The following is a 24,591-nucleotide window of genomic DNA, read 5'->3' as shown; positions in this document are numbered from 1 at the left end:
CTTTCATATTTTTGGTTGGAAGTGTTTTTCTCTCAAAACTCATCTGGAGCAGCTGACCAAGTTTGATCTAAAAGCTGATGAAAGAATATTTGTGGGTTATCCATTAACTACAAAAGCCTTTAGAGTTTACAATCTGAGAACAAGAACAGTCATGGAATCTATATATGTATCTTTTGATGACAAGAAGATAACAGGTCTAGAAGATGCAGATGACCATGACAAATTGAGATTTGAAAATGAAGTACCTTATGCTAAACTTTTAAATCCTGACTCTGATATAGTAAGTCTTGATATCACTTAAAGCTCTGAGGTTCCACAGAATAGTGGAAATACTTCTGACATTGAAGCATATGTTGAGGGGGAATAACATAACTAAAATCCAGAGACTACAACAAGTGATTCATCTCAAGAGACATCAGTAGAAAGATCATTAGACTCATCCTTCTTAAATTCTAATTAGTCAAATATTGATAACAATGGGAACACTAATTCAGGGGGAGCATCAAGAAAAAATAGTGGTACTAATAAAAGAAATAACAGAGAGTTCATGGATCAAGGGGAGGTTCGTCTTGAAGGAGTCAACTTCCATTTGCAAGAAAATGGTCTAAGACACACACACACCTGACTTAATCATTGGAAATCCTGACAGTGGTGTAAGAATAAGAAAAGCCACTAAGAATGAATCTCTCTACCATTCTTTTCTATCTCAAACTGAACCTAAGAAGGTTAAGAAGCTCTACAAGATGCTGACTGGGTCACAGCAATGCAAGAAGAGCTCAATGAATTTGAAAGAAACAAATTCTGAACTCTTGTGCCAAAGACCAAAGAATAGATCTGTAATTGGTACAAAGTGGGTGTTCAGAAACAAAAATGACAGTGGGGGAATTGTTATAAGGAATAAAGCAATACTGGTTGCAAAGGGTTACTCACAACAAGAAGGCATTGATTATGATGAGACATTCGCTCCCGTTGCAAGGCTAGAGACAATAAGAATCTTTCTTGTCTATGCTGCTTACAAGAAGTTTAAGGTGTTCCAAATGGATGTGAAGAGTGCATTCTTAAATGAAGAACTCTAAGAGGAAGTTTATGTTGAACAACCTCCAGAGTTCATTGATCTAAGGTATCCAGATCATGTCTACTTACTGGATAAAGCATTCTATGGACTGAAGCAAGCTCCAAGGGCCTGGTATGAAACACTTGCTCTATTTCTGCTAGAGTGTGGTTTTATAAGAGGTACAATTGATAAAACTCTCTTTTATAAATACCATGGTAAGGACTTGTTATTAGTACAGATATATATTGATGATATCATTTTCGGATCTACTAATGATAAACTTTGTGAGAGATTTTCAAAGCTAATGTAGTCCAGGTATCGAATGAGTATGATGGGAGAATTGAGTTACTTTCTTGGGTTACAATTTAAACAGACGGATGAAGGAATCTTCATAAATCAATCCAAATACACCAGGAATCTACACAAAAGATTTGGAATGCAAGACTGCTCAATTACATCAAATCCTATGGCCACTGCAACCAAGTTAGATTTAAATACTGGTTCTTCAGTAGATATAACTAACTATAGAGGTATGATTGGCTCACTCCTATATCTGACTGCTAGTAGACCTGATATCATGTATGCTACATGTCTCTGTGCAAGGTTCCAAGATGACCCTAGAGAACCTCATCTATAAACTGTAAAAAGAATTTTTAAGTATCTCAAAAGCACCATGAATCTGGGATTATGGTATCCTAGAGATCCAGACTTTAAGCTAATTGGATATTCAGATGCTGATTTTGCAGGATGCAAAATAGACAGGAAACCTACTTCTGCAAGCTGCCAATTCCTTGGTGGCAGATTGGTTTCTTGGTATAGTAAGAAACAAAAGTCAATTTCCACATCAACTGCAGAAGCAGAATACATTGCTACAGGAGGTTATTGTGCTCAGATTCTACAGATGAAGAATCAATTATTGGATTATGGGTTAGACTATTTTCTATTCCTATATATTGTGATAATTAAAGTGCTATTGCAATGACAGGAAATCCAGTGCATTATTCAATGACTAAGCACATCAGTATCAGATACCATTTCATAAGGGAACATGTGGAAGCTGGTACAGTGGAACTGGTCTTTGTTCCAACAGATCAGCAAGTAGCAGATATATTCACCAAGCCTCTCTGTGAAGCTACTTTCACAAGATTGGCAAATAAATTGGGAATGATTTCATGACAATTCACAAACTCTGATAATTAAGTATGCTGATATTATTGAAGCATGGTATCTTATTTTTTGTCAGTACTTATTAGATACTGATTCTTATGCTAAATGTTGATGCCATAATAACATGCAAATTATGCGAAATGACTGCATGTTGAACTACTAATTTTACTTACATATTCTGTTATTAGTTAAACTTGCTTTGACTAATAGTTTATGTCAGTAGTTGATATGTCCTGATAGTTATAATTAAAATACTGATAATGATCAAAACTTGATTGATTGTTATACTTCATTGATTATTTTGAACTTGTTCGAAATAAATTATTAAGCAGTATTTTTAATTATACAGTGAGATATTGGAATATCTTTTAATTTCTTAAATGGGTTAGTTACTGATGCAAGTATCTTGTAATACTTGAGTGTTTACATTGGGAATAGGAATCTGAAGAGAGAGATTACTTTTTGCTTACCTAGATATGCGTAATCGTGTCTTTGCATTATGGTTAATTATTACATGATTAATCAAAGAGTCTCTTCAATTTCTAACTTTTTTCTATAAATATAACCCTCCACTCTCAAAACTTCTCACTGACCCTTCACTCACAAAATTCCAAACATATTCGATTTCTTCATTCAGAATCTATGGCCACTGTCTATTCTCTTTCACATGGAGTTTACTGTCCAGTAGCAATTCCTGAATATGGAAGATTGTATTTTGATATTGGTCGACTTAGGGTAGTTTTCCATGGCCAAGATTATCCTCTCTCTGAGATCCCACAATCGATTCTTGATCGACTGAACTCAGATGACACTCAGTCTCTTCATCTCTTTAGACTAGACGTCCGCTTTGAAGAAATGAGACGAGCTGATGTGGCTGCACAATGGCGTCTCGAGGAAGAACAACAATGCCTCGTATGGCTGGCATTACAAGAGAATATCATTTCTCTTGCAGGTTCTATGTCCCGGATCTTTCATCGGAGGACGATGAAGAAGTTGGAAGAAGAAAAGAAGAATAAGTCAAAATAGTTAGATTGTTTAGGGTTTTATTTATAAATTTCTATAAAAGTCTAGTACTCTTTTTTCTTGATGATTAATGAAATATTCTATCTTCTTTGCTATCTTAAGTGATTACTTGTTTACTTTCTTGTGTGTGCTTGAATGCGTTTACATGTTATATCCAAATCAGTACTACATGCTAAACTTCAAATGTTTTTAATAATGCATGTGAATAAACAAATCTCTGTATAAGTTCATATGATCATTTCAGTACAGATTAAGCATAATTGTAGGAGGTAACTGTTGTTAAAGAAGAAATTTATGGAAGACTTAATTCTTAGTCAGTAAGGATTATTATCTTTGAGTGTTACATTCTATTCAAAATCTTTGAAACTTTCTTTTTCTCATCAAGAAAGTTGTTCACACTCATTTCTTAACACTGAATATCTTAAAATCTTAAATTTCTTCTCACAACTGAAACACTTATATTCTTTTCTCAAATGTTACCAAAAATCAAGTGACATAATTCTTGAATTGTGCTCACCACTCAGAGATAATATTTAGTTGGTTAGAGACTACTTGTTGAGGTAGATCTTAATGATACTAACAGTGACACAGAGGTTTCATCAGTTTTTACTGAAGAATCTGTGATAGCTTTCAATAAACATATTCAGGTGTTAGTTCTTTGCAAGAAGAACAAGGTTTGAGATCATGGTACATGACAGTAAGCTGATCAAATCCTCTCCAATTCAAATGGTTATTGATGAACAACAATAGTCATAACCACAGTATCAATTATGAGGTAAATTGTGTATTCACAAGGTATAAATACTGTTATTACTTTATCAACATTTATTCTAAATATTGGTCTAGTTCTTTCAGCATTTATTATATTTTTCATGATATAAATCATGTCGGCATGATTACTCATAGACCTTATTCAAGGACTACCTCTAGTTGTATGACCACAGATCACCCTTCTTTAACCACCTCTTATTTCTGTAGGATAATCTTTCTGAGCCTTTTTCTGTGAGATGTGTGAAAAGATTGAGAGAAAAACAGAATTTAAGAGAGGTCGGATCCTTCGTGGAAAAAGGAGAGGTAGATGAGAGATAGGACTTAGTAATCCTTGTGAGGAAGCTCTGACTATTAAAAGTCATGAGATGTATGGTGTGAGGAGTAGTGATACTACTTTAAAAGAATAAAGAGATTAAGGTTTATTTGCTATATGATTGCAGGTACTCAGAGTGCTAAAGAAACAGATGTTGAACAACAGTCTGTAAAACATGAAGAACACTCTGATACACCAAGGGCTATTAATCTTCCTGCAAGTCTAAGTACTGATACTTTCTTGCAGTCCATTCATTCTTCTATTCCACCACATAGTACAATCCCTGTTTTTGTTGAAAACAGTCAATTTACTCTACTTTACCATCACCTGAGGAAATCCCTGTTGTTGCTGAAGATGTAGTAGCATAACAGTCCATTTATAAAGGTTCATCCATTTCTGAATCACCACATCATGTTACAGGAACTGAGGTTCTGGAAGTAAATCTCGAAGCTCTAATTCATTTATCTACAATACTTGAAGATGTGGAGTTAACTGCTGAAGGTGTGGAAGCTTCTGAAGCTACTGGATCATATACTGCACAAGTTTCTAATTCTATTCTACATGCTGAAGCTGGTGATAAAGTTCAGCAATTAGTGCAAAATCCAGTTGCTGTTGAAGAATCTAATGATGGTGAAGAAGCTAATGTTTCTAATAATATTATAGATCCTGAGGATGATCTTTTCTTCCCTGAAGATATTCATATGCATGCGAGACAACAGAAACTAAAAGAGTTAGATGCTACGAAAGAAAATGATTATTCTGATAATCTATGGAATGCTCATCGGAAAGATAATACATATCATATTTCTAGAACACAAGTTATTGCACATCTGGAAACAGCTGAACATAAGATTACAAATCCTGATATGCTGAATCATCTGAAAGCATCAAATTTAGTTGTCAGATCCTTACACACAGGTTATGAAGCAACTCCTATTCAAATCAATCAAATTAAAGAATCTTTGATTGCTTTAAAATTGACTACTCATCAGGAAATTAATAAACAAATTTTACCAATAGTTGTGAGACAAACTGCAATTGAATCCAGTCAACCTAGATTGGAAGCTATACAAGATTAAATGTCTACTCAACTTACAAAAGTACATAATTTAATGGAGCTGATTCTTTCTCTATTGGTTGATGATGATGCCAAAAAGGGGGAGAAATTATTAAATCTAAATGCAAATAGCTGTCATTGACAAGTACTGATGATGAAAATACTGATGGAGGTAATAAGGGGGGACAGAAGGTTAAAAAAAGGAGAAAATGAAAGAAGAGTTGAAGATTTGACTGTGACTACAATAATGCAAAAAACTTCACAAGTTACAACTATTGTTGATAAAGACCACACTAAGAAGGGCTGCTGACCCAAGGGCTGATCCAAGTGATTTAGATGCCTCTACGAGATCCTGATGATCCAAACCCCCGTTCACTGAAGAGATAATGAATTCCCACATTTCGAGGAAGTTCAAGATGCCCACCATCAAAGCATATGATGGTATTGGAAACCCAGATAACCATTCCAGGACATTCCCTAACTACCTATTGTTACATCCCGTGAACGACGCTATCAAGTGTTGGGCTTTTCCTCAAACCCTGTCGGGTATGGCTCAAAGGTGGTACAGTTGTCTACCCCCAAACTCGGTTGGATCCTTCAAGGATTTGAGCCAAGATTTTATCAAGCAATTTATTAGTGGCAGGGTACACGAGAAAAGCTCAGCTTCTCTCATGGGCTTAGTCCAAGGAGCTAAGGAGTCCCTTAGATACTACCAGAACCGATTCACAAAGGAGGCCCTGAAGATCCCAGATCTTGACGACAAGGTTGCAATGATAGCCCTATAGCAAGGGACTAGAGATAAGTTCTTCAAGATGTCCCTGGCCAAACGCCCTCCTAAACGCATGTTGTAGCTCCAGGATAGAGCCGGAAAGTATATCAAGGTGGAGGAGAGTGTGAAGAAGACGGTGGTGAATAATGAGCCTGCTAGCAACAAGAAGCGGAAGACGGATCAGGAGTATGATGCTAGTGATAAGTATCCTCGAACTGGAAAAGGCTTTGACTCCTCTTCTAAGAAGAATCAAACACCGAGGTTCACTGAATATGCAAGGTTGAACGCTCCAAGGAGCCAAATCCTTATGGAAATTGAGAAGGACAAAGAGTTCAAATGGCCGAATCCACTAAGGGGAGACCCCAAGAAAAGAGACAAGGGTCGATATTGTAGGTACCATAAAGATATTGGTCATGATATTGATGATTGTAGGCAACTCAAGGATGAGATTGTGTATTTAATCCGAAGAGGAAATTTCGGACACTTCACCAAGGGTGAAAAGGCTAGAGGCCAAAAAGAAGATAATGATCGAAGAGATGACAATCGAAGAGGTAACGACAAGGATCATAACCCACAGCCCCTTAGGGGCCAGTAATCAACATGATCTCAGGAGGTCCTACATCAGCTGGGACTACAAGGAACTCCGAAAAGCTTATGCGAAGGAGGTAATGAGTATAGTTAGAGAACCATCTAAACGTTCTAAGTCGGAGATGATGCTTGAGTTCGGTGACCCAAACCTTGTTCCTGAGGAAGATTCTTTAGTCATTACACCAATTATTAGAAATTATCCTGTCATGAGGGTCCTAGTGGATAATGGAGATTTAGTGGATATTCTTTTCCATGACACATTCCTAAAGATAGTCTACAATAATTACCAATTGACTCCACCCAACGCAACCATCTACGGGTTTAATCAAGTGGAATGTCAAGTCGAAGGAGCAATACAACTTCCCGTGACAATTAAGGAAGAGCCGGGGGAGGCCACGCAGATGTTAAACTTTCAGGTTGTTAAGGCAGCATTTACTTATAACGCTATCATGGGTAGAATAGGACTCTACACGTTAAGGCTGTTCCTTTAACCTACCATATAGTACTAAAGTTCCCAACTAAAAACGGTGTCGGTAAAGCAAGAGAGGATCAGAAAATGGTCCGTAGTGGCTATATTGCAGCACTTAGGCCCGATGGAACTGGGGGCAGGTCCCCCCATAGAAGACATGAATGTCCATGAGAATGAAGAACTTCGAGGAAAGCCAGCAGAGAACTTAATCCCAATTCCCATAGACTCCTTAGACCCGAAGAAGGTCAGGTATATTGGAGCAACTTTGGACAAGCCCCTGAAGGGCCAATTGATAACTTTCTTACAAAAGAACAGTGATGTGTTTTCTTGGATGGTAGCTGATATGCCTGGGATTGACCCCAACCTCATAACTCATAAGTTGAACGTTGATCCAACTCGGAAGGTCGTGAAACAGAAAAAGAGAATTTATGTCTCTAATAGGTTGGAAGCCATTAAACAAGAGGTCGAGAAGCTTCTAAAAGCTGAATTCATTGAGGAAGTGCAATCCCTGAGTGGTTGGCCAACCCCGTAATGGTAAAAAAAGCTAATGGAAAGTGGAGAATGTGCATCAACTTCACTGACTTGAATGATGCTTGTCCTAAAGACTGCTACCCCTACTAAGGATTGATACTCTGATCGATGCCACCGCTGGACAGGAGATGCTGAGTTTCATGGATGGCTTCAGTGGTTATAATCAGACCAAAATGCACAAAGATGACAACCCCTAAGATATCTTTTATAATTGACTTTGGTGTCTTTTGTTTGATTGTTATGACCTTTGGACTTAAGAATGCAGGAGCTACGTACCGGATATTGGTAAAGAAGAAATTTGCCCATCTAATTGGGAAGACCATGGAGGTCTATGTTAATGACATGTTAGTCAAAATCCGAGCCAAGGCCGATCATATTAATCACCTCAGAGAGGCATTCGAAGTGTTAAGGCACCACAAGATGATGTTGAACCCCGCCAAGTGTGCTTTTGGTGTAGGGTCTGGGAAATTTTTAGGTCACATAGTCTCAAAGAAATGAATCGAGGCCAACCCCGATAAGATCAAAGCCATCTTAGACATGGAGCTACCACGCTCCTTCAAGGATGTTCAAAAGCTGACCGGAAGAATCGCAGCTCTAGGGAGGTACATCTCTAAGTCTGGAGACAAATTTTTGCCCTTTTTCAAAACCATGAAGAAGGTGAAGAATTTTGAGTGGACAGCTGAGAGCCAAGAGGCCTTTGAACAGCTGAAGAAGTACATGATTGAGGCCCCGCTATTGTCCAAACCTAGTCCAGAGGACATCCTTTACTTATACCTCGCGGTCTCTGAACAAGCCGTGAGTGCTGTATTGATAAAGAAAGAACAAAAACTCCCGTAGCCCGTTTACTATATGAGTAAAGTGCCCCACAGAGCGAAGTTGAACTATTCCATTATTGAGAAGTTTGCGCTTTCCCTGATCACAACCTCGAGGAAGTTGAGACCATATTTCCAGGCTCACAAGATCGAAGATCAACCTTTAAGGAACATTCTTCATAGCCCGAAGGCCAGTGGAAGGCTCATCAAGTGGGCGATTGAGTTAGGAGAATTTGATATCAAGTACAAACCTCGTACAGCCATCAAGGCTCAGGCCTTAGCAGACTTCATGGTCGAATGCACCATTAGCAACCAAGAAGTCGGGGGGCAACAGATAGTAACCCCAGAAGGAGGAGAGAAAGATGAAGGTGCAAATCTAAAAGAGTATTGGGTTTCCATTTTGACGGAGCGTCCAAAACAAATTCTAGTGGTGTAGGCCTAGTCTTGCAAAGCCCCGAAGGGTTCATGATTGAGTATGCTTTGAAATTGAAATTCCCAACTACTAATAATGAAGCTGAATATGAAGCGTTGATAGCCGGTTTAGGCTTGGCTAGAGTCGTGAGGGCCAAAAACCTTAAGATCTGTGGAGATTCAAGACTTGTAGTTGCTCAAGTCAATGGAGAGTTTGAGGCCAAAGATAATATTATGGAAAACTACCTAAGAGTCTTGAAGGGAATACTGACTCAGTTTGATGAATGGTACGCTGAATATGTTTTGAGAAAGGAGAACATTATGGTCGATGCCCTATCTAAGTTCGCCTTGTCTGAAATCGAGAAATACCCAATGAGTATCTACTTCCAGGTCCTAAAGACCCCTACTATACATGTCATAAATTTTATAGCACTAATTGGTGCGGAAAGTTGTTGGATAGATCTGAGCAAAATTCACCTTGAGACTGGATGGCTCCCCGATGATGCTCAGGAGGCACGCAAGTTGTCGGTAAGAGCATTGAGATACTTATTGATTGAAGGCCTTCTGTATAAAAGGTCCTTTGTTATTCCATAATTGAAGTGCTTGAGACCTCTTGAAGCAGAAGAGGCACTTAAGAAAGCCCATGAGGGAATTTTTGGACAACACTTGTGGGCAGGGCCTTCACTCACACGATAACTCGATTGGGGTTTTACTAGCTCACTATATTAGTCGAGGAAAAGCCTATGTAAATAATATGCGATAGGTGTCAGAGGCATACTCCGATAGTACGACAACCCCTAGAGAGGCTTTCATCCATCATCACACCTATCTCGTTTGCAATGTGGTATTGGGATATAGGAAGTTCATTGTGGTAGCCATAGACTACTTCCCAAAGTGGATTGAGGCTAAGGCACTAGCCAAGATAACCACCAAGAAAATTACCCAATTCTTCTGGGAAAATGTGATATGCCAATTTGGTATCCCATGTATCCTTGTCACGGATAATGGGCCACAATTTGATAATACAAATTTCAGAGAATATTGTGCCGATAACAGCATAGAGCTTCGATTCACCTCGATTGCACACCCATAATCAAACGGGAAGGTGGAAGTTGTTAACAGAATCATCCTTTATGGACATCAGAAAACGGGTCGAACGCTTGAGGAATACTTGGCTGGATGAGTTGTTGTCGATACTATGAGTGTATTATACCACCTGCAAAGTGACAACTGAAGCTACCCCATTCATAATGGCTTACAGAGCCAAAGCTCTGGTGCCCCTAAAAATCACCCATGGATCGCCTTGGGTTGAAGCTTATGAACCAGAAACTAATGAAGAAAGCATGAGGCTCGCTCTCGACCTTATTGACGAGGTCAGAGATAAGGCCAACGCCTGCAATGCACAACATCAATGAAGAACCTCCCTCTATTATAATAGAAGGGTAAAGGAAAGGTTCTTTCAGCAAGGAGACTTGGTCTTAAGGAAGATTGAGGCGTCAGGAGTCGGGGATAGAGGAAAGCTAGCCAATAACTGTGAAGGGCCTTATAAGGTCAGGAAAATATTGGGATGAGTGTAATAACCCAAATCCGGGGTCAAGATTTGGTATCACTCAACAATTTTTACATAATTTGAAATAATATACAAATAACCCCTAAAAAATCTGGATCGTTTGCAGGTTATGGTATGAAAGAAAAATCTAACCTTCTACAAATCACAACAACTAGAATACAAGTTTAAATACCTTTGTACTAATGCCCTTGTCTTATTTTTCTAACATCTTCATCCTCTCGCAGCGGAGATCTCTCTAACTTCTGCTGTCTATCAAAAGCTATTCACTTTTATCCTTATCTATTTCTGAAAGAAATAAGAATTTACAAAGCAGCAGTGAGCCAAAAATGCCCAGGAAGTATATAATTTGAGTTTCAAGCATTAATATTAAAGGAAAATTTCTGGATAAAAGCATTAAACAATTTTAAATGATTCTATTTATTTGAGGGAGTTGAGCGAATAGACCTTGACTGTTACCAACCTGTAATTATAAATCCAAATATGACAAGTGATTCCCAGATTCTTCTCCAGAATCAGGGTTTTTTCCGGTTTTGGAATCATAAAACTTTTCGAGAGAGAATGCCATTAATGGCGATCAACAATAAATTAGAATGGACACTAGTTCACACATATACCCTGCTGATCAGTCAGAATATAGTGTAGATCTATACCCAACCATATAGATCCATTCAGGTACCTAGGCACTATCGCCCAAGGGTCCGGTCCATCCCCGGCCCACAGGATCCAGCTCATCACTGGCCCTCACAATAACCATCCATCCCGTAGAGTATTTTGATATCAAATCATTTTGATTTCAAAATATCCCAATTCAGGGTTCGCAAATAACCCGAAAGAATGGGTATTTGCTCCAGAGAGTAGTCGAATTATAGGAATAATAATGAAAGGACCTTGCATAATTGAGAGTAATTGCAGCGAAATATAAAACAGTTAACTATTCTGAACTTAGAATAGGAATGAAGAAATATTTGCGATATTTTGCGAGAAAAGTAAGGAATACTTGCCTTAATAAGCTTTAATCGCTATTACTGGTTGACTTTTGTTCGACTTGAACGTTCGGCTTTATCATCAAACTACTATCCCATTTTGGATACGATTCCAACACTCAGGCCCTTCGATTGGAACTTCGCTGACGACTAACCACTAGATCATTCTTAGTCCGATGTCAATCCTCGGGTCTTTCGACTAGGACCTACAGGGTTGAAATACCTCAGTTCAGATATTCGCCTAGCTTGACCTAATATCATTATCAATTATACCCATGCGATTTCATAACTCAACTCGTATATATATATATATATATGTTATTGAAATACACATAGAAATTATGGTTCATATCTTCGAACTCGGTTCGGTATTTGTTTTTTTTGGGAAAATATGTACATTCGTCATTTTGGAAAATAGGGTGATCGAGTATTTATAAAATATATCTTGTCACGTCCCATAATTAGGTTTCGTATATTATAATTATATATATTATCGTTCGATGTCTCCGATAATTGTGGGTTACCTTCTCGTATTTTTAGAATTATTTTCCCGAAAATCGGGCAGCGTTTCCTTTGTTTCTCGGCCTACCCATCGAAACAATTCGACATCAAATTATAACAATCATCCAATCACAACAACAACAATCGCAATTTCACACTTCCCAATACAAATTCAATTATGCATCTCGATTCTCGATACAACTTTTACATTTTAATTAAATATTTTCGTTTTGGAAATAACTTTACAACTAAATTATTTATTTTAAAAATATTAGGACTCAGAACCATGTCATCACAGTCCACCGTCGGCTCGCCGAGACTCATTGCCGACGGCGGTAAAATTCGCGGGTACCCGATTAATTCAGGTTTCCGACTCGAACTCCATCGATTATCTTTAATATATTTTTTTTTTTTTTTGCACAATATTTATTTCATTAAATCAATCAAATATTCCCTGAACAATTCAAGAATTTTGAATTATAAAAACAACAGACAGCAATTGAAACTGCAGGAGCACGGAAGCACACAAACCACAGAACATCAGTCCGCACAACACACACCACCACGCGCAGCACGCGCACACACACGAATCACACACACACAAAATGCACACACACGAACACTCACACACAAAACGCACACACACGAACACTGTAAACACATACACACATATAGATATAGGTGTATATATATACAAGGACCGGAGCTACCAGCCCAAAGAGGCGGCAACTCACTGGAAAAGTAAGGCGGCGGCTGGAAACCAGAGAACAGCGATGGCAGAACACCGAAATGGAAGTCGGGAAAGAAAGAAAAACAACGGGATGGGGAATGGAGGAGGAAGAAGTAAAAAGAGAGAAAGGGGAGATCGAGCAGGAGAGAGGGGGAGGAGCGTGAGAGAGACGAGTTGGAGAGATAAGGATGAGGTTTATTTATCTGTTAAGCTTATTCTGAAAATTAACGAGGGTTTTACCCGTGTTTTACGATTTTCAAAGGCTCGATCCTACTCGAAAGTTCAAAACATGCGTTTAAATATAAGTCAAATACATTTCCAAACAACTCTTTAAAATTTTAGAATAATTAAAATCTAATAAAATAAAATTTTCATAATTTCTAAATCATTTTTGAATCGGGTATCATACCCGCATTTTTACGATTTAACGAATAAACGTGCAGGTTAATAAAAGCTAGAAAATTGCAGGAATAATTTTGAAATTCTCGAAATATTTAAAATTTAATAAAATAAAGTTTTCATGATTTTTGAAGCATTCTAGAATTAAATACTGATTTTACAATTAAATGAAATCAGAAAATCATTTAAAGATAAATAATCAATAAAATATTACTTTCTAAATTTTATAAACTCCTAAAAATAATAAATAAAATTATAAAGCAACCAAAATAATTTTTGAGATGATTTTAGCATTTATAAGAATAAATATTCAATAAAATCATTTTAAAAACAAAATAATACCATACAGTTCACTAATTAATTACATAAATAAGGTTCGTATCCAACAATTACCCAAAATTAACAATAAGATAACACACAGCTAACAGACTCATCACATATTTTATTTATATAATATTTCGATAATTACATTTATATATCGGATCCGAAAATAGGTTACTTAGCCGCTAAGTAATATATAACGATACAATTCTAATACCAGAGTTGGATAATTATCAAAACGGGGCCTCTTATAAAACACTTTATACATAAATAAAGTAATATTATCCCGTCTTTCGAGAATACGGGTTTTATCGGTCTATAAAAATGATTAGCATATCGAAAATTTCACGCCGGGACTAGAGAAGCACAAAAGGCCCACTGGGCCGGGCTTTGACCGGGCCTTAAAAATCCCGGGCTTTGACCGGGCCGGGCTTTTCGGGCTTTGACTTTGACCGGGCCGGGCTTTCCAAAAATGTCAGAGCCCGTTTGGGCCCTCGAGGCGGGACTAACCGGGCTTTTTTCGGGCCGGATCAAATCGGGCCGGGCTTTTTTCTAATTTAAATCGGATAGAGTATTATTAGAGATTCCGAAGAATACATGTGTTAGCAACTAGATCATCGTAAAAATGTATTAGTTTACATGGAATATTTTATGAAAACATTACTTCGTTGAAAACATTTAAGTTTGGCAAAAAATAAACATGTTTATAGAATAATATGTTTTATCATTGTTATGATAATAATGATATCCAAATATATATAGTGTACTTATTATATCTTCTTTCATTATTTATGCAACAAAGTATATAAATAATATTATTAATCACAAATATGTAAATATATATGTGTTTAAAGTATTAGTTATATTTATAGTAAATATAAATTTATAAATATATAAGAAAATATACTAGAATAATCAGATTATAACCGGGCTTTTTCGGGTTTTTAATCGGGTCGGCCGAAGCTCGGGCTTTTAACCGGGTCGAGCCGGGCTTTGCCTAAAATATAAGGCCCGTCGAGGCCCGAAGCCCGGGCCGGGATCGGGTCGCGCTTTGATCGGGGCGGGCTTGACCGGGCTTTGACCGGATCGGGTCGGGCCAGATTTTCGGGCCCGAGTTTTTGTGCATATCTAGTCGGGACTCGTACAGGTCAAACCGTATCCTGGATCAAAAAAGTCAAAACATGAAAAGTGTTTAGAATTATCAGATTAGGTTAGGAAGGAGTTTTCGGAAGAGTTTCGAGTTGTAAAAACGCAAAAACGGTTGAATTGGAACAATTTCTGCTTCTAAAAAGTAATTTTATAATTTCGTAAAAATAATCATTATTAATTCTTTAAATTCTTATAAAATAACATAACACTCCAAAAATTCCTAGAAAATACCAAAATTATCTATATCTTATTTTGGATAATTAAAAATTAAAATATCCTAATTTTATCAGATATCAACACCCAAATATTAATATCAATCATCAAATAATTCACCAAAATTCATATAAAAATCATATAATAATTATTTATTGATAAAAATAATTACATAATATTTCCCGGACGTTACATCATTTTCCCCTTAAAAGGATTATGTCCTCAGAATCATGCTAAGGAACTGATCATGATATTTTCGAGTATCTTACTTAAAATTTCTCAGAACTCATCATTTTCACCACTACTCAACAGTCTTTTGCCAATATCAACATCTATCAGTTGCTTATGCAACCTAATTCAAATCTCCATTCCGTACATATGGAGCTAAATTACTCTTCCTGGTCATACACACACGAACGTCTTATGAACTCGTTATACATGTGACAACAAGACCAACTCATTCACAAGCGTTCTATCTATCTCATTGTCTCAAAGGACTAACTTAATTTATACTAACCTTCTTTTCTTTCTAATTCTAATAATTTGTGGTCATGAATGCCTCCCATTTTCACTGGCTGTTCTATTCTACTTTCCATGTCTCTTTCTGTTCGATTAGCCTGACCTATGATCGTTTTCCAATCATATTTGAGAATCTTTAATCGATCTCTTATACTTTTCACTAATCTGCGCCCGATATACTGAGTTCATGGCGTCTTATGCTTCGAAATGTCCTACATCTATTCAAAAGTTTAAACTTAAAGGTAAAATTTCAACAATTGCATTTAACTTACCACTTAATAGTATATCCCAATTTCTTTTAAATCACTATCAGATTTATTCACCGTGAGAATCTTTTACTATATGAAAAAAAATATATTAAGTTGGAATGGGATGAATCATAACTTTATTCAAAACCGAACTCTTGGTAATAATACTCATTTTGTTGTCATATCAAATTAGACATAATATGAACTTTGATGCTCACAACATTCCATACTGAAGTCAACATCAATCATCTATATTAATACCACCTTTGATATCTAACAACAAAGTAAGTATAAACCAGAAACTGAGTCAAACCTGATCTTCAATTTCTAACTTTACAAATTCCTTTACTCATTCCCCAGTAATTCTAATGATATTCACTCTTTCTTTTCTACTCAAGACATCTGTCCTTAAATGGACATTTCTTTTTTGGTAGTTAACCAAACAATCGTAGCTCATAATCAATTATAACCAGAATTCATACCTTTGAAGTTGAGAATGCAGTGGCTACTTTCAACCCTTCGTAGGCATATCTTCAGGCGTTCAACTTGGTCTTCCTTAGTCCTTGAATGGGCGAGGATGTTATCAATAAATGCAATTACACTATCCAAATACTCCTTATACATTATGTTCATTTAATCCTCCATTCTTCTTTTCTATGACCACATTTGTGCATAACGTGAAACACTCCTTATCTCATTATTCCTTCATTCTAGTTTTCCTGAAGTTTCCTTAACTCATTACTTCATCTCTACTGGACCATACGATACTGGGCTATTGTTAGGGCGAAAAAATGAGCTAAAATTCACGCAAGTATACGCGTTCACAAGTAGTATAATATATAAATCAGATTCGTTCCCACAGAGACTGGTTTAGGTTAAGTTCATTTTATGCACCTATGCAACAATGTATGGTTATCGCTCAATGCTAAGACAAATAACAAACTGGGTTTTGATTAAACTAAGAGATTATACTAAATAACATTAGCTAAGAGAATTGAGGTTGAATTACTATATATGACAAACATGGGATCCTAACTTCATTAAATACTTCATTCAACAGCCTTTTTATTCTTAACCTTAGCATGCAATGGTGATGACACTAATCAGATAACACGAAACTAGTAAACGCCAACTTTCGTTGTACGAATACCCTACTATCAAGCATCCACAATAGAGATATTAGTTGAATAGACACCAATTATGCTTAGTCCTTATATGTCTATAAGTATTGAAAACATAACGGTTTAATACGCAAGTTATCTATCGTGATTACATAGGGCAAGTAAGATGGTTAAAATTACCTACGAATCATGCATAACAATAACACATGAACCTATGCTAGCATGGCAAGTTCTAAATCTCTATATTCACTTTCGCTTTAATAGAGATTAACACGCTATCTTATATGTTAGCTACGCACATAAGATGAATAAGCACAACCAATACTAGGTTATCAATCAATCACCACACACCAAGATATTGAAACAAATTAACTATTGAAATCCATAAATAAATCCGTTAGAATCCCACGATAATGATTAGTTCATAATCGAACTCATCGTCACCATGGGTTCCAATGAAAGCATGATAATAAACAATATGAGTGCTAGGTTTCAAGAACAAATCGAAAACGAGCATCCAAGTATCAACTATATTAAAGAAAATAAAAGTATTCTTCTCCATAGCCTTCTCGTGCTCTCTAGGTCTTCTTATTGCTCTCCCATGCCTCCTTCTTATTGGAAACATCTTATTTGGAGTATATATAGGCTTTTGGATGACATGGGCCTTCAAACACTCAAAATCAGACTAGAATCAGGATTCTGTGAAAATGACTTGGCGCGGCCGCGCGCTTTTCGAGCGCGGGCGCGCTCTGTTTTCGTGGTTCTAGCACGGCCGCCCCGCTTCCCAGCGCGGGCACGCCGTGCTTCTGTTGTTTCAGCGTGGCCGCCCCGCTTCCCAGCGAGGGCGTGCCGTGCTTCTGTATCTGGAATTCTTAATTTTCTTCTTTTTGCTTTAACTTTTGCTCCACTCGTCTAAATTTGATGAATAAGCAGTCCACGCAAAGCTAACGAGATTCTCTACAACTTGAGAATGGCCTAGGCTTCCAATTATGATCTCTTTTCAGCATATATTCAATAAAAGCTCCATTCTTCCTTCAACTAGTGTCTGAGATGCAAAAACACAAAAACACATCAAAATACGAACAACCTGAGTCCAAAACACCAACTTAAGCCTCAAATGAAGCATTCCAAGTAGATATAAAATCCACTTATCGGCTATTGACACCAGATCGACTCTGTGTAGTAACCAATGAGAATTTTCACCGTATGTTTCGAGGTAACATTGGTAAATCATTTGTTAAAACCTTCGGGCCACATTTTAATTATGGAGAATTCCGATATGAGATTCATTGTAACATTCTTCTTTAACAATTCACCACTAATACCTTTATTTAATCTTCCCTGTTTACACGCATTCTTTGAATGAAATTCCTATCTTCAATTATCGGCATTTCACTTCATTCTCCTATCAGTTCTGGCACAACTGACGTTCATAACTTGCTTATATCCTGAACTATTTTATAAAATTTCTTTATCATCCTTTTGATTCCACTTCTTTTCTTAATTAGTTTCTTTATTCTCATTATTCATTATCTCTTTAAACCATAAGGAATTTCTTTTTCTTGATAATACTAATATGTACATTATTTAATAAGCCATCTCTGAAGTTAGCACTGGAATGAAGGCTTTTATTTATAATACTGAAATTCTTATTAACAGAATTATCAAAATTCATTGGTAGCTATTTTCTTAACCTCTGCCTTACATCGGATACTTGGATTTGTGAGTTTCCCAGTATTTCACAGTATCTTCCATTAATCGTCATTCGATATGGATATATATTCACGTCCGTCATGGAATATTATTACAGATGGTGACATTCCTTTGCTCTATCTTGGATCTTCAGTTCTTGCAAACATTCTTTCCACTAGCATATACCCATAACTTCCTATTTTTCATATTTATTGCAAAGGTCATATTCTTCTAGATACAACCTCGCACCAACTTGCAGTAACATCTCGCTAATTCTACTAAACTTCCAATTTATGTTAATGCCATTACTTCCTCCAAATTCCTAATTATTGTGATTCCGGATCTGAAAATCATGTAAGAGCTTGACTCAATCTAATAGGAATCGATCTCCATTTAACTAACCATTAGTTGGTAAAATTAATCAATTAACTCTTTTAACTGAGCAATTAAACCAAGTGAGGGCTAGTTAAATGAAATCAAAGACCAATTACATAAAGTCGGTTTGGTCATAACAACCTTTTCCAAAAACCGAGATCGCAATCATTTGGAGTATCATTGAGAATCTAAATAACATATGAAAGTATACCTCTTGATTATTAAAAGTAGAGTAATTTCTGAAAATTTGGGTAGCACTTCCCCTATACCATCAACTACCGGTCGGGCTCAATCCGACACCATCAATAATCAAAGCATCCACAATCATATCCATCCACTTCCATCAACCAAATTCATCAATTCAACATATCAGAATACACCATGCTGATAATCATATGTACTTCTGATATAGCATATGTCTTTTTAATTGGAATAGGGTCTTAAACCAACAATGATTAATATAACCATACCTTTCTCAGTTCTTTTAGAATATTACAGAATATTATTAATGAACTTAAAATTATCATGTTGTTTATCAAAGACTTTATTTCGCGATTCTCTTCAACTTATTTCTTTCCATTACTAAGTGTATATAGTTACTTTTAAGAATGATTCCACATCCTTCAACTAATCACACCAATCCTCTATCTTTGACGATACACACTCAATTTCATTAATTAATCTATTCATATTTTAATAACCACACATGGTTTCCATTATTATCATCACAATCTGGTAGAAACTCAATCATTAGATCATTATTTCTTAAAAGGTTTCACAGTCGAGTCACCATTCCTTTATCTCCACTTATGTTCCCATATCGAAATTTCGTCATTGGTCCGATTATGGGTATTAAATTCACTATAACTTATTTACTCAAGTTAGAGAACCTCACAATTTCTTGAAGAACACGTTCGAAATTTGGTTGCAATCAAGATTTCTTCTATCTTGAATCTTCACGACAAATATCTTCCCGTGACGAAGGGATGCTTCATGTATTAATTTCATGTCTGAATCATTGTTCTGAATTCCCTTGATCTTCGATTGTCGTCCTGACACTCACTTGCTTTGTCTGATGCACACAGCTTTACTTCCTTATTTTGTAATTAATTTATTTATTACGGTTCACTAACGATTCATTTCTCGTCGCAATCTTCTACTTTACAGTGCATCGCGTTAACGCAATCTACCGTACTGATGAGATTCTCATAACAAGAACAACTATCTGACTTGATGTCTTTTCCACGACCACATTATCGATGTATCCATTTTTCCTTGTTCGCAGATGTCCACCATTTATCGGCTTGCAATCATACCTACATTCGACATGTGAGTTTTACCTGCTACACGGAACTATTCCATTTCTTTTGCAGTCGTCGAGGAGTAGACTTTGCATAAAAGGAGAGTTTGTGAATATGATTTTAATTGAAAAACTGGATAAGGAATAATAATGCAACAAACGATTGGGAGAATTTGTAAATCGGTAAATTGAAGGAAGAATAATGAGAGAAGAATGAGACAACCATATTCGTACTCAAGATGGCCAGTCTTTCATACTAAATGGAACACAACACATGATTAGGTGGCATCTCACCAGACTCTTCATTATTTCGATAAAGCATCACATCACAACTGTAACGGCCTCAACCCCGGGGTCAGGGGCTGATGTCACCAAAAATTATGATAAACTATAACAAAAACTACTAAATATATTTTATTAGAACACACGACCCCAAACCAGGAGCCGAGACAGGTTCAAGTATTATTTAGGTTACAACATAACACTAACTTATTCAAAACCAGACATCCTCACTTATTACAGCAACTCATCAGACCTCAGGGTCTGATACAAACTACCTCAGAGGAGCCGGGACCGGAGGCTAACACTCTACGCTGACCTGGTCTTCTAGACATCTGTAATAAATAAATACAAAACAAGCTGCAAGGGTGAGCAATCCATTGCTCAATAGTACCTCTATATGAATAACCAGTAAACAGGATGTATAAAACAGTATAGGAACAGATATCGAATTAGTATATGAAAATCCGTAAAACAGGTATAAACTGGATATCCGAACTAGCATGCTTTGCAAAATAACATCATCTGTAGTGTGCTGTGTAAAAATACCAGAGTCAAATTTTTAGCATGCTATTTTCTTTCCAAAACCACTGTCAATTGTTGGACCCATAAATCACCTGCCCCGTTACGGGGACCGTAAACCATTTGTACCGTTACGGGAACCATTAAACCATTATCAGATATAAAAGTGGATGAATTCTAGGGAGAGCTGATCAGTCTATCCCACCACAAATTTCATTCCGAAACTTAGAGACTAGCTAGGTCTCTATCATGCTGGACTAAGCGACCTACCAGTGCGCGCATCTGACTTAGCCTCTTACGCAACCATGCTGGGCCGTTACCTAATAACGAACCTCTTACGCCACTGACCATCCAATATCTGATTTATTTTTATCCAGTTTCCAAAATCATTTACACCTACCTCTTTTTAAACGATTACAGCACATATTCTAAAAAAATCCCTTTATAATTTTAATCACAATCTAGAAATAGGCATTTTCAGAAGTTACTTTTTCCTCAAAACCTCGTTCAGTAAAACATATTTAAATACGGGGAATACGTAACTTAAAACGTTCTATTCCAGTATATAATTTAAATCAACAACTATTCATATATACTGAACTGTAAAAGATTAGTTCAGGGGTACTTGCCTTGCGAAGCTTTGCACTAACTCTGGCTTAACTCTAATTGACTTCAACTACTGGGTCCTTCGACTCGAACCTACGAAATCGAAACAACCTAAGTTAAACGACAAATTATGCTTGACTTTTCCTCACTAACTAATTACCCAACGATATAATTCTCGACCCGTAAGCATATTAATAATAATAATAATATATACGCAATAATAGTGCACATAACAATCAGGGCCAATTTGTATTAAACGAGATATATATACTCGATTCGTAATTTAAGGTAATTTTTAGAAAAAATTGGACAGCGACTCCTCTGTTTATAGGCCTACCCGTCGAAACATCAATCGACGACAAATCCCAACAAAAATCAATTCAAATCGTCACATAACTAAATTTTTAGTCCCGAAAATAATTTATACAAATTTTATTTATTAAAATATTTAGGACTTAGAACAGGGTCATCACCGTCCACCACGCGCTCGTAAAAATTCATCGCGCGCGGCGGCAAAATTTATTGATGCCCAAAAATATACGGGTGTCCGAATAAATTTCACCAATTCTTTAAAAATAATTTTCCGCACCAATTGAATTTAATATCACGAAATCACTCAACGAAAATTCTGCAGACAATCAAAATTTGCAAATCAGTAATCGATCAACAGGAGCCAGATATACAACCAAACCAACACAGCACAACACTGCCCAACACGCGCACACACCACCGCACGCGCCACCGCACGCGCCACATACACACACACACATATATTATGCACACACACACTCACACACACATAAAAATACACATGCACATACAAATAAAGCTGTGTATATATATATAAGGACGAACACAAACGGAACCCACTGGAAACCGAAGGCGGCGGCCGGAATCCGCAGAACAACGGCGGAAGAAAAAGAAAACGAAGAAGGGGAGGAAAGAGAGAAGAAAGAGAGATGGAAAGAAAGTAGTACAGAGAGAGGGAGGAAGAGATTTGAGAGAGAGTCGGAGAGATTCCGAGAGAGAGACGAACGGGGTCAAGAACAGGGGAAAAGGGGGGGTTTCTTTTTTTTGATTACCCCAACTGTAGCCACGTATCAACAGGAGAAACAATAACTTGACACGTGTCCCTAGCCCAGCTTTTGCAAAAATTTTGGTTCGTTCCTGACTAGAATAACGTACCAACTACGTGCTAAAATATCTCGAAAAAATTACAAAATTTATACTAGAATTCTCGAAATATTCGGAAGTTAATAAAAATAAAAGTAAAATTTTCATAATTTTTAAAGCACTTTACACACACAACTTATACCCGCATTAAATGAAAAAACGAAACAACACGCGTGTAAAATTAATATCGAAAATTACCAAAATAATTCTAAAATTCTCAGAATATTGTAAACATAATAAAATATGAGTTTCATAATTTTTGAAGAATCCAAGAATTAAATATGGATTTTACAGTTTAAATGGATTCAGAAAATCATTTAAGAATAAATAATTAGCAGAATATTGATTTGTAAATTTTGTAAAATCCCAAAAATAATTAGCAAGATTATAAAATTATAAAAACAATTTTGGAGACAACCCAAATAATTTTGAAAATAGAATCGTCATAAAATCACTTTTTAAAAGTGAAACAAAAATAACATTGTGCACCAGTTAATCATAAAAATACACCACGCAATCCAGCAATCACACATAAACAATAATAAATAAACACAGGGACCATAATTAATATAAACTTTTTTGTTAATTATCTACGCAATAATTACATATTTAAATATTACAGAAATATACGAGTCGTTATATCCTTCCCCCCTTAAAAAGATTATGTCCTCAGAATCTCTACTAATTAAATAAGTGAGGATATTTCTCAAGCATATCTGATTCTAGTTCCCAGGTAGACTCTTCTACCCTAGGGTTTCTCCAAAGTACTTTAACTATAGGGATAGATTTATTCCTAAGTACACGCTCCTTACGGTCTAATATCTGGATTGGCTGCTCCACATAGGATAAATCTGATTGAAGCTCGATCGGTTCATATTCAATTACTTGATTCAAGGCAGGAATGTACCGCTTCAGCATGGACACATGAAATACATTATGGATATGCTGCCACTGCGGGGGTAGAGCTATCTCGTATGCAACTTTTCCTATTTGCTTCAAAACTTCGAATGGTCCTATTATCTCGGACTCAGTTTACCTTTCTGACCGAATCGAACCAATCCCTTCCATGGCGAAACTTTTAGTAATACCAATGATCCTATTTCAAAACATATATCCTTTCGATGCAAATATGCATTCTTTTTCTGTCTATTCTGAGCGGCTTCCAATCTTTTTCGAATTAACCCCACTGCTTCCTTGGTCTGCTATACTAATTCAGGCCCTAACACTTTCTTTTCTCCTACTTCATCCCAATATAGAGGTGATCTACACTTTCGTCCATATAAAGCTTCATAGGGTGGCATTCCAATGCTGGCATGGTAGCTGTTATTATAAGAAAATTCTATTAACGGTAAATGATCATCCCAACTTCCCTTGAAATCCAGAGCACATACCCTTAACATATCTTTGATCGTTTCAATCGTTCTTTCACTTTGGCCATCAGTTTGAGGATGATAAGCGGTGCTCATATTTAACTTAGTTCCTAAACACTCTTGAAACTTTGTCCAAAACCTCGAATTAAATCTTGGATCTCGATCTGATACTATAGACACAAGTACCCCATGCTTGGCAACTATCTCATCTAAATATATTTTAACTAGCTTTTCCAGAGAATACTTTTCATTAATCGGAAGGAAATGCGCTGATTTGGTCAATCTATCAATGATCACCCAAATGGCATCATGATTCGATCTTGTCCTCGGCAAGCCCACCACGAAATCCATTACAATTTCTTCCAATTTCCACTGTGGAATTTCCAGAGGCTGCAACAATCCACTGGGTATTTGGTGCTCTGCTTTTACCCTCTGACACACGTGACACTTACTAACCCAATCCGCAATCTCCTTCTTCATTCCTGGCCACCAGAAGTGCTTCTTTAAATTTTGGTACATCTTCGTGCTACCAGGGTGAATAGAAAACCTAAAATT

General features: G+C 36.6%; 3 protein-coding genes across 3 annotated transcripts; all 3 read left to right on the top strand.

Moving 5' to 3' along the window:
- Positions 1 to 5,771: 5,771 nt before the first annotated feature.
- LOC141714642 (uncharacterized) lies at positions 5,772 to 6,749 on the top strand. Its single transcript, XM_074518150.1, has 2 exons — positions 5,772 to 6,149; positions 6,237 to 6,749. The coding sequence occupies exons 1-2, from the start codon at positions 5,772 to 5,774 to the stop codon at positions 6,747 to 6,749; spliced, it is 891 nt and encodes a 296-aa protein (XP_074374251.1).
- Positions 6,750 to 6,822: 73 nt separating this feature from the next.
- On the top strand, positions 6,823 to 7,233 carry LOC141714641 (uncharacterized). The gene has a single exon (XM_074518149.1). The coding sequence runs from the start codon at positions 6,823 to 6,825 to the stop codon at positions 7,231 to 7,233; it is 411 nt and encodes a 136-aa protein (XP_074374250.1).
- A 1,786-nt stretch (positions 7,234 to 9,019) lies between these two features.
- On the top strand, positions 9,020 to 9,559 carry LOC141714640 (uncharacterized). Its single transcript, XM_074518148.1, has one exon. The coding sequence runs from the start codon at positions 9,020 to 9,022 to the stop codon at positions 9,557 to 9,559; it is 540 nt and encodes a 179-aa protein (XP_074374249.1).
- The last annotated feature ends 15,032 nt before the right edge of the window (positions 9,560 to 24,591 follow it).

The sequence above is a fragment of the Apium graveolens genome, chromosome 3 (genome assembly GCF_009905375.1).
Source record: "Apium graveolens cultivar Ventura chromosome 3, ASM990537v1, whole genome shotgun sequence".
In the NCBI taxonomy this organism is placed as follows: Eukaryota; Viridiplantae; Streptophyta; class Magnoliopsida; order Apiales; family Apiaceae; genus Apium; species Apium graveolens.
Note: the sequence above shows the minus strand (reverse complement) of the source record. Positions and strands in the feature narration are given on the sequence as shown.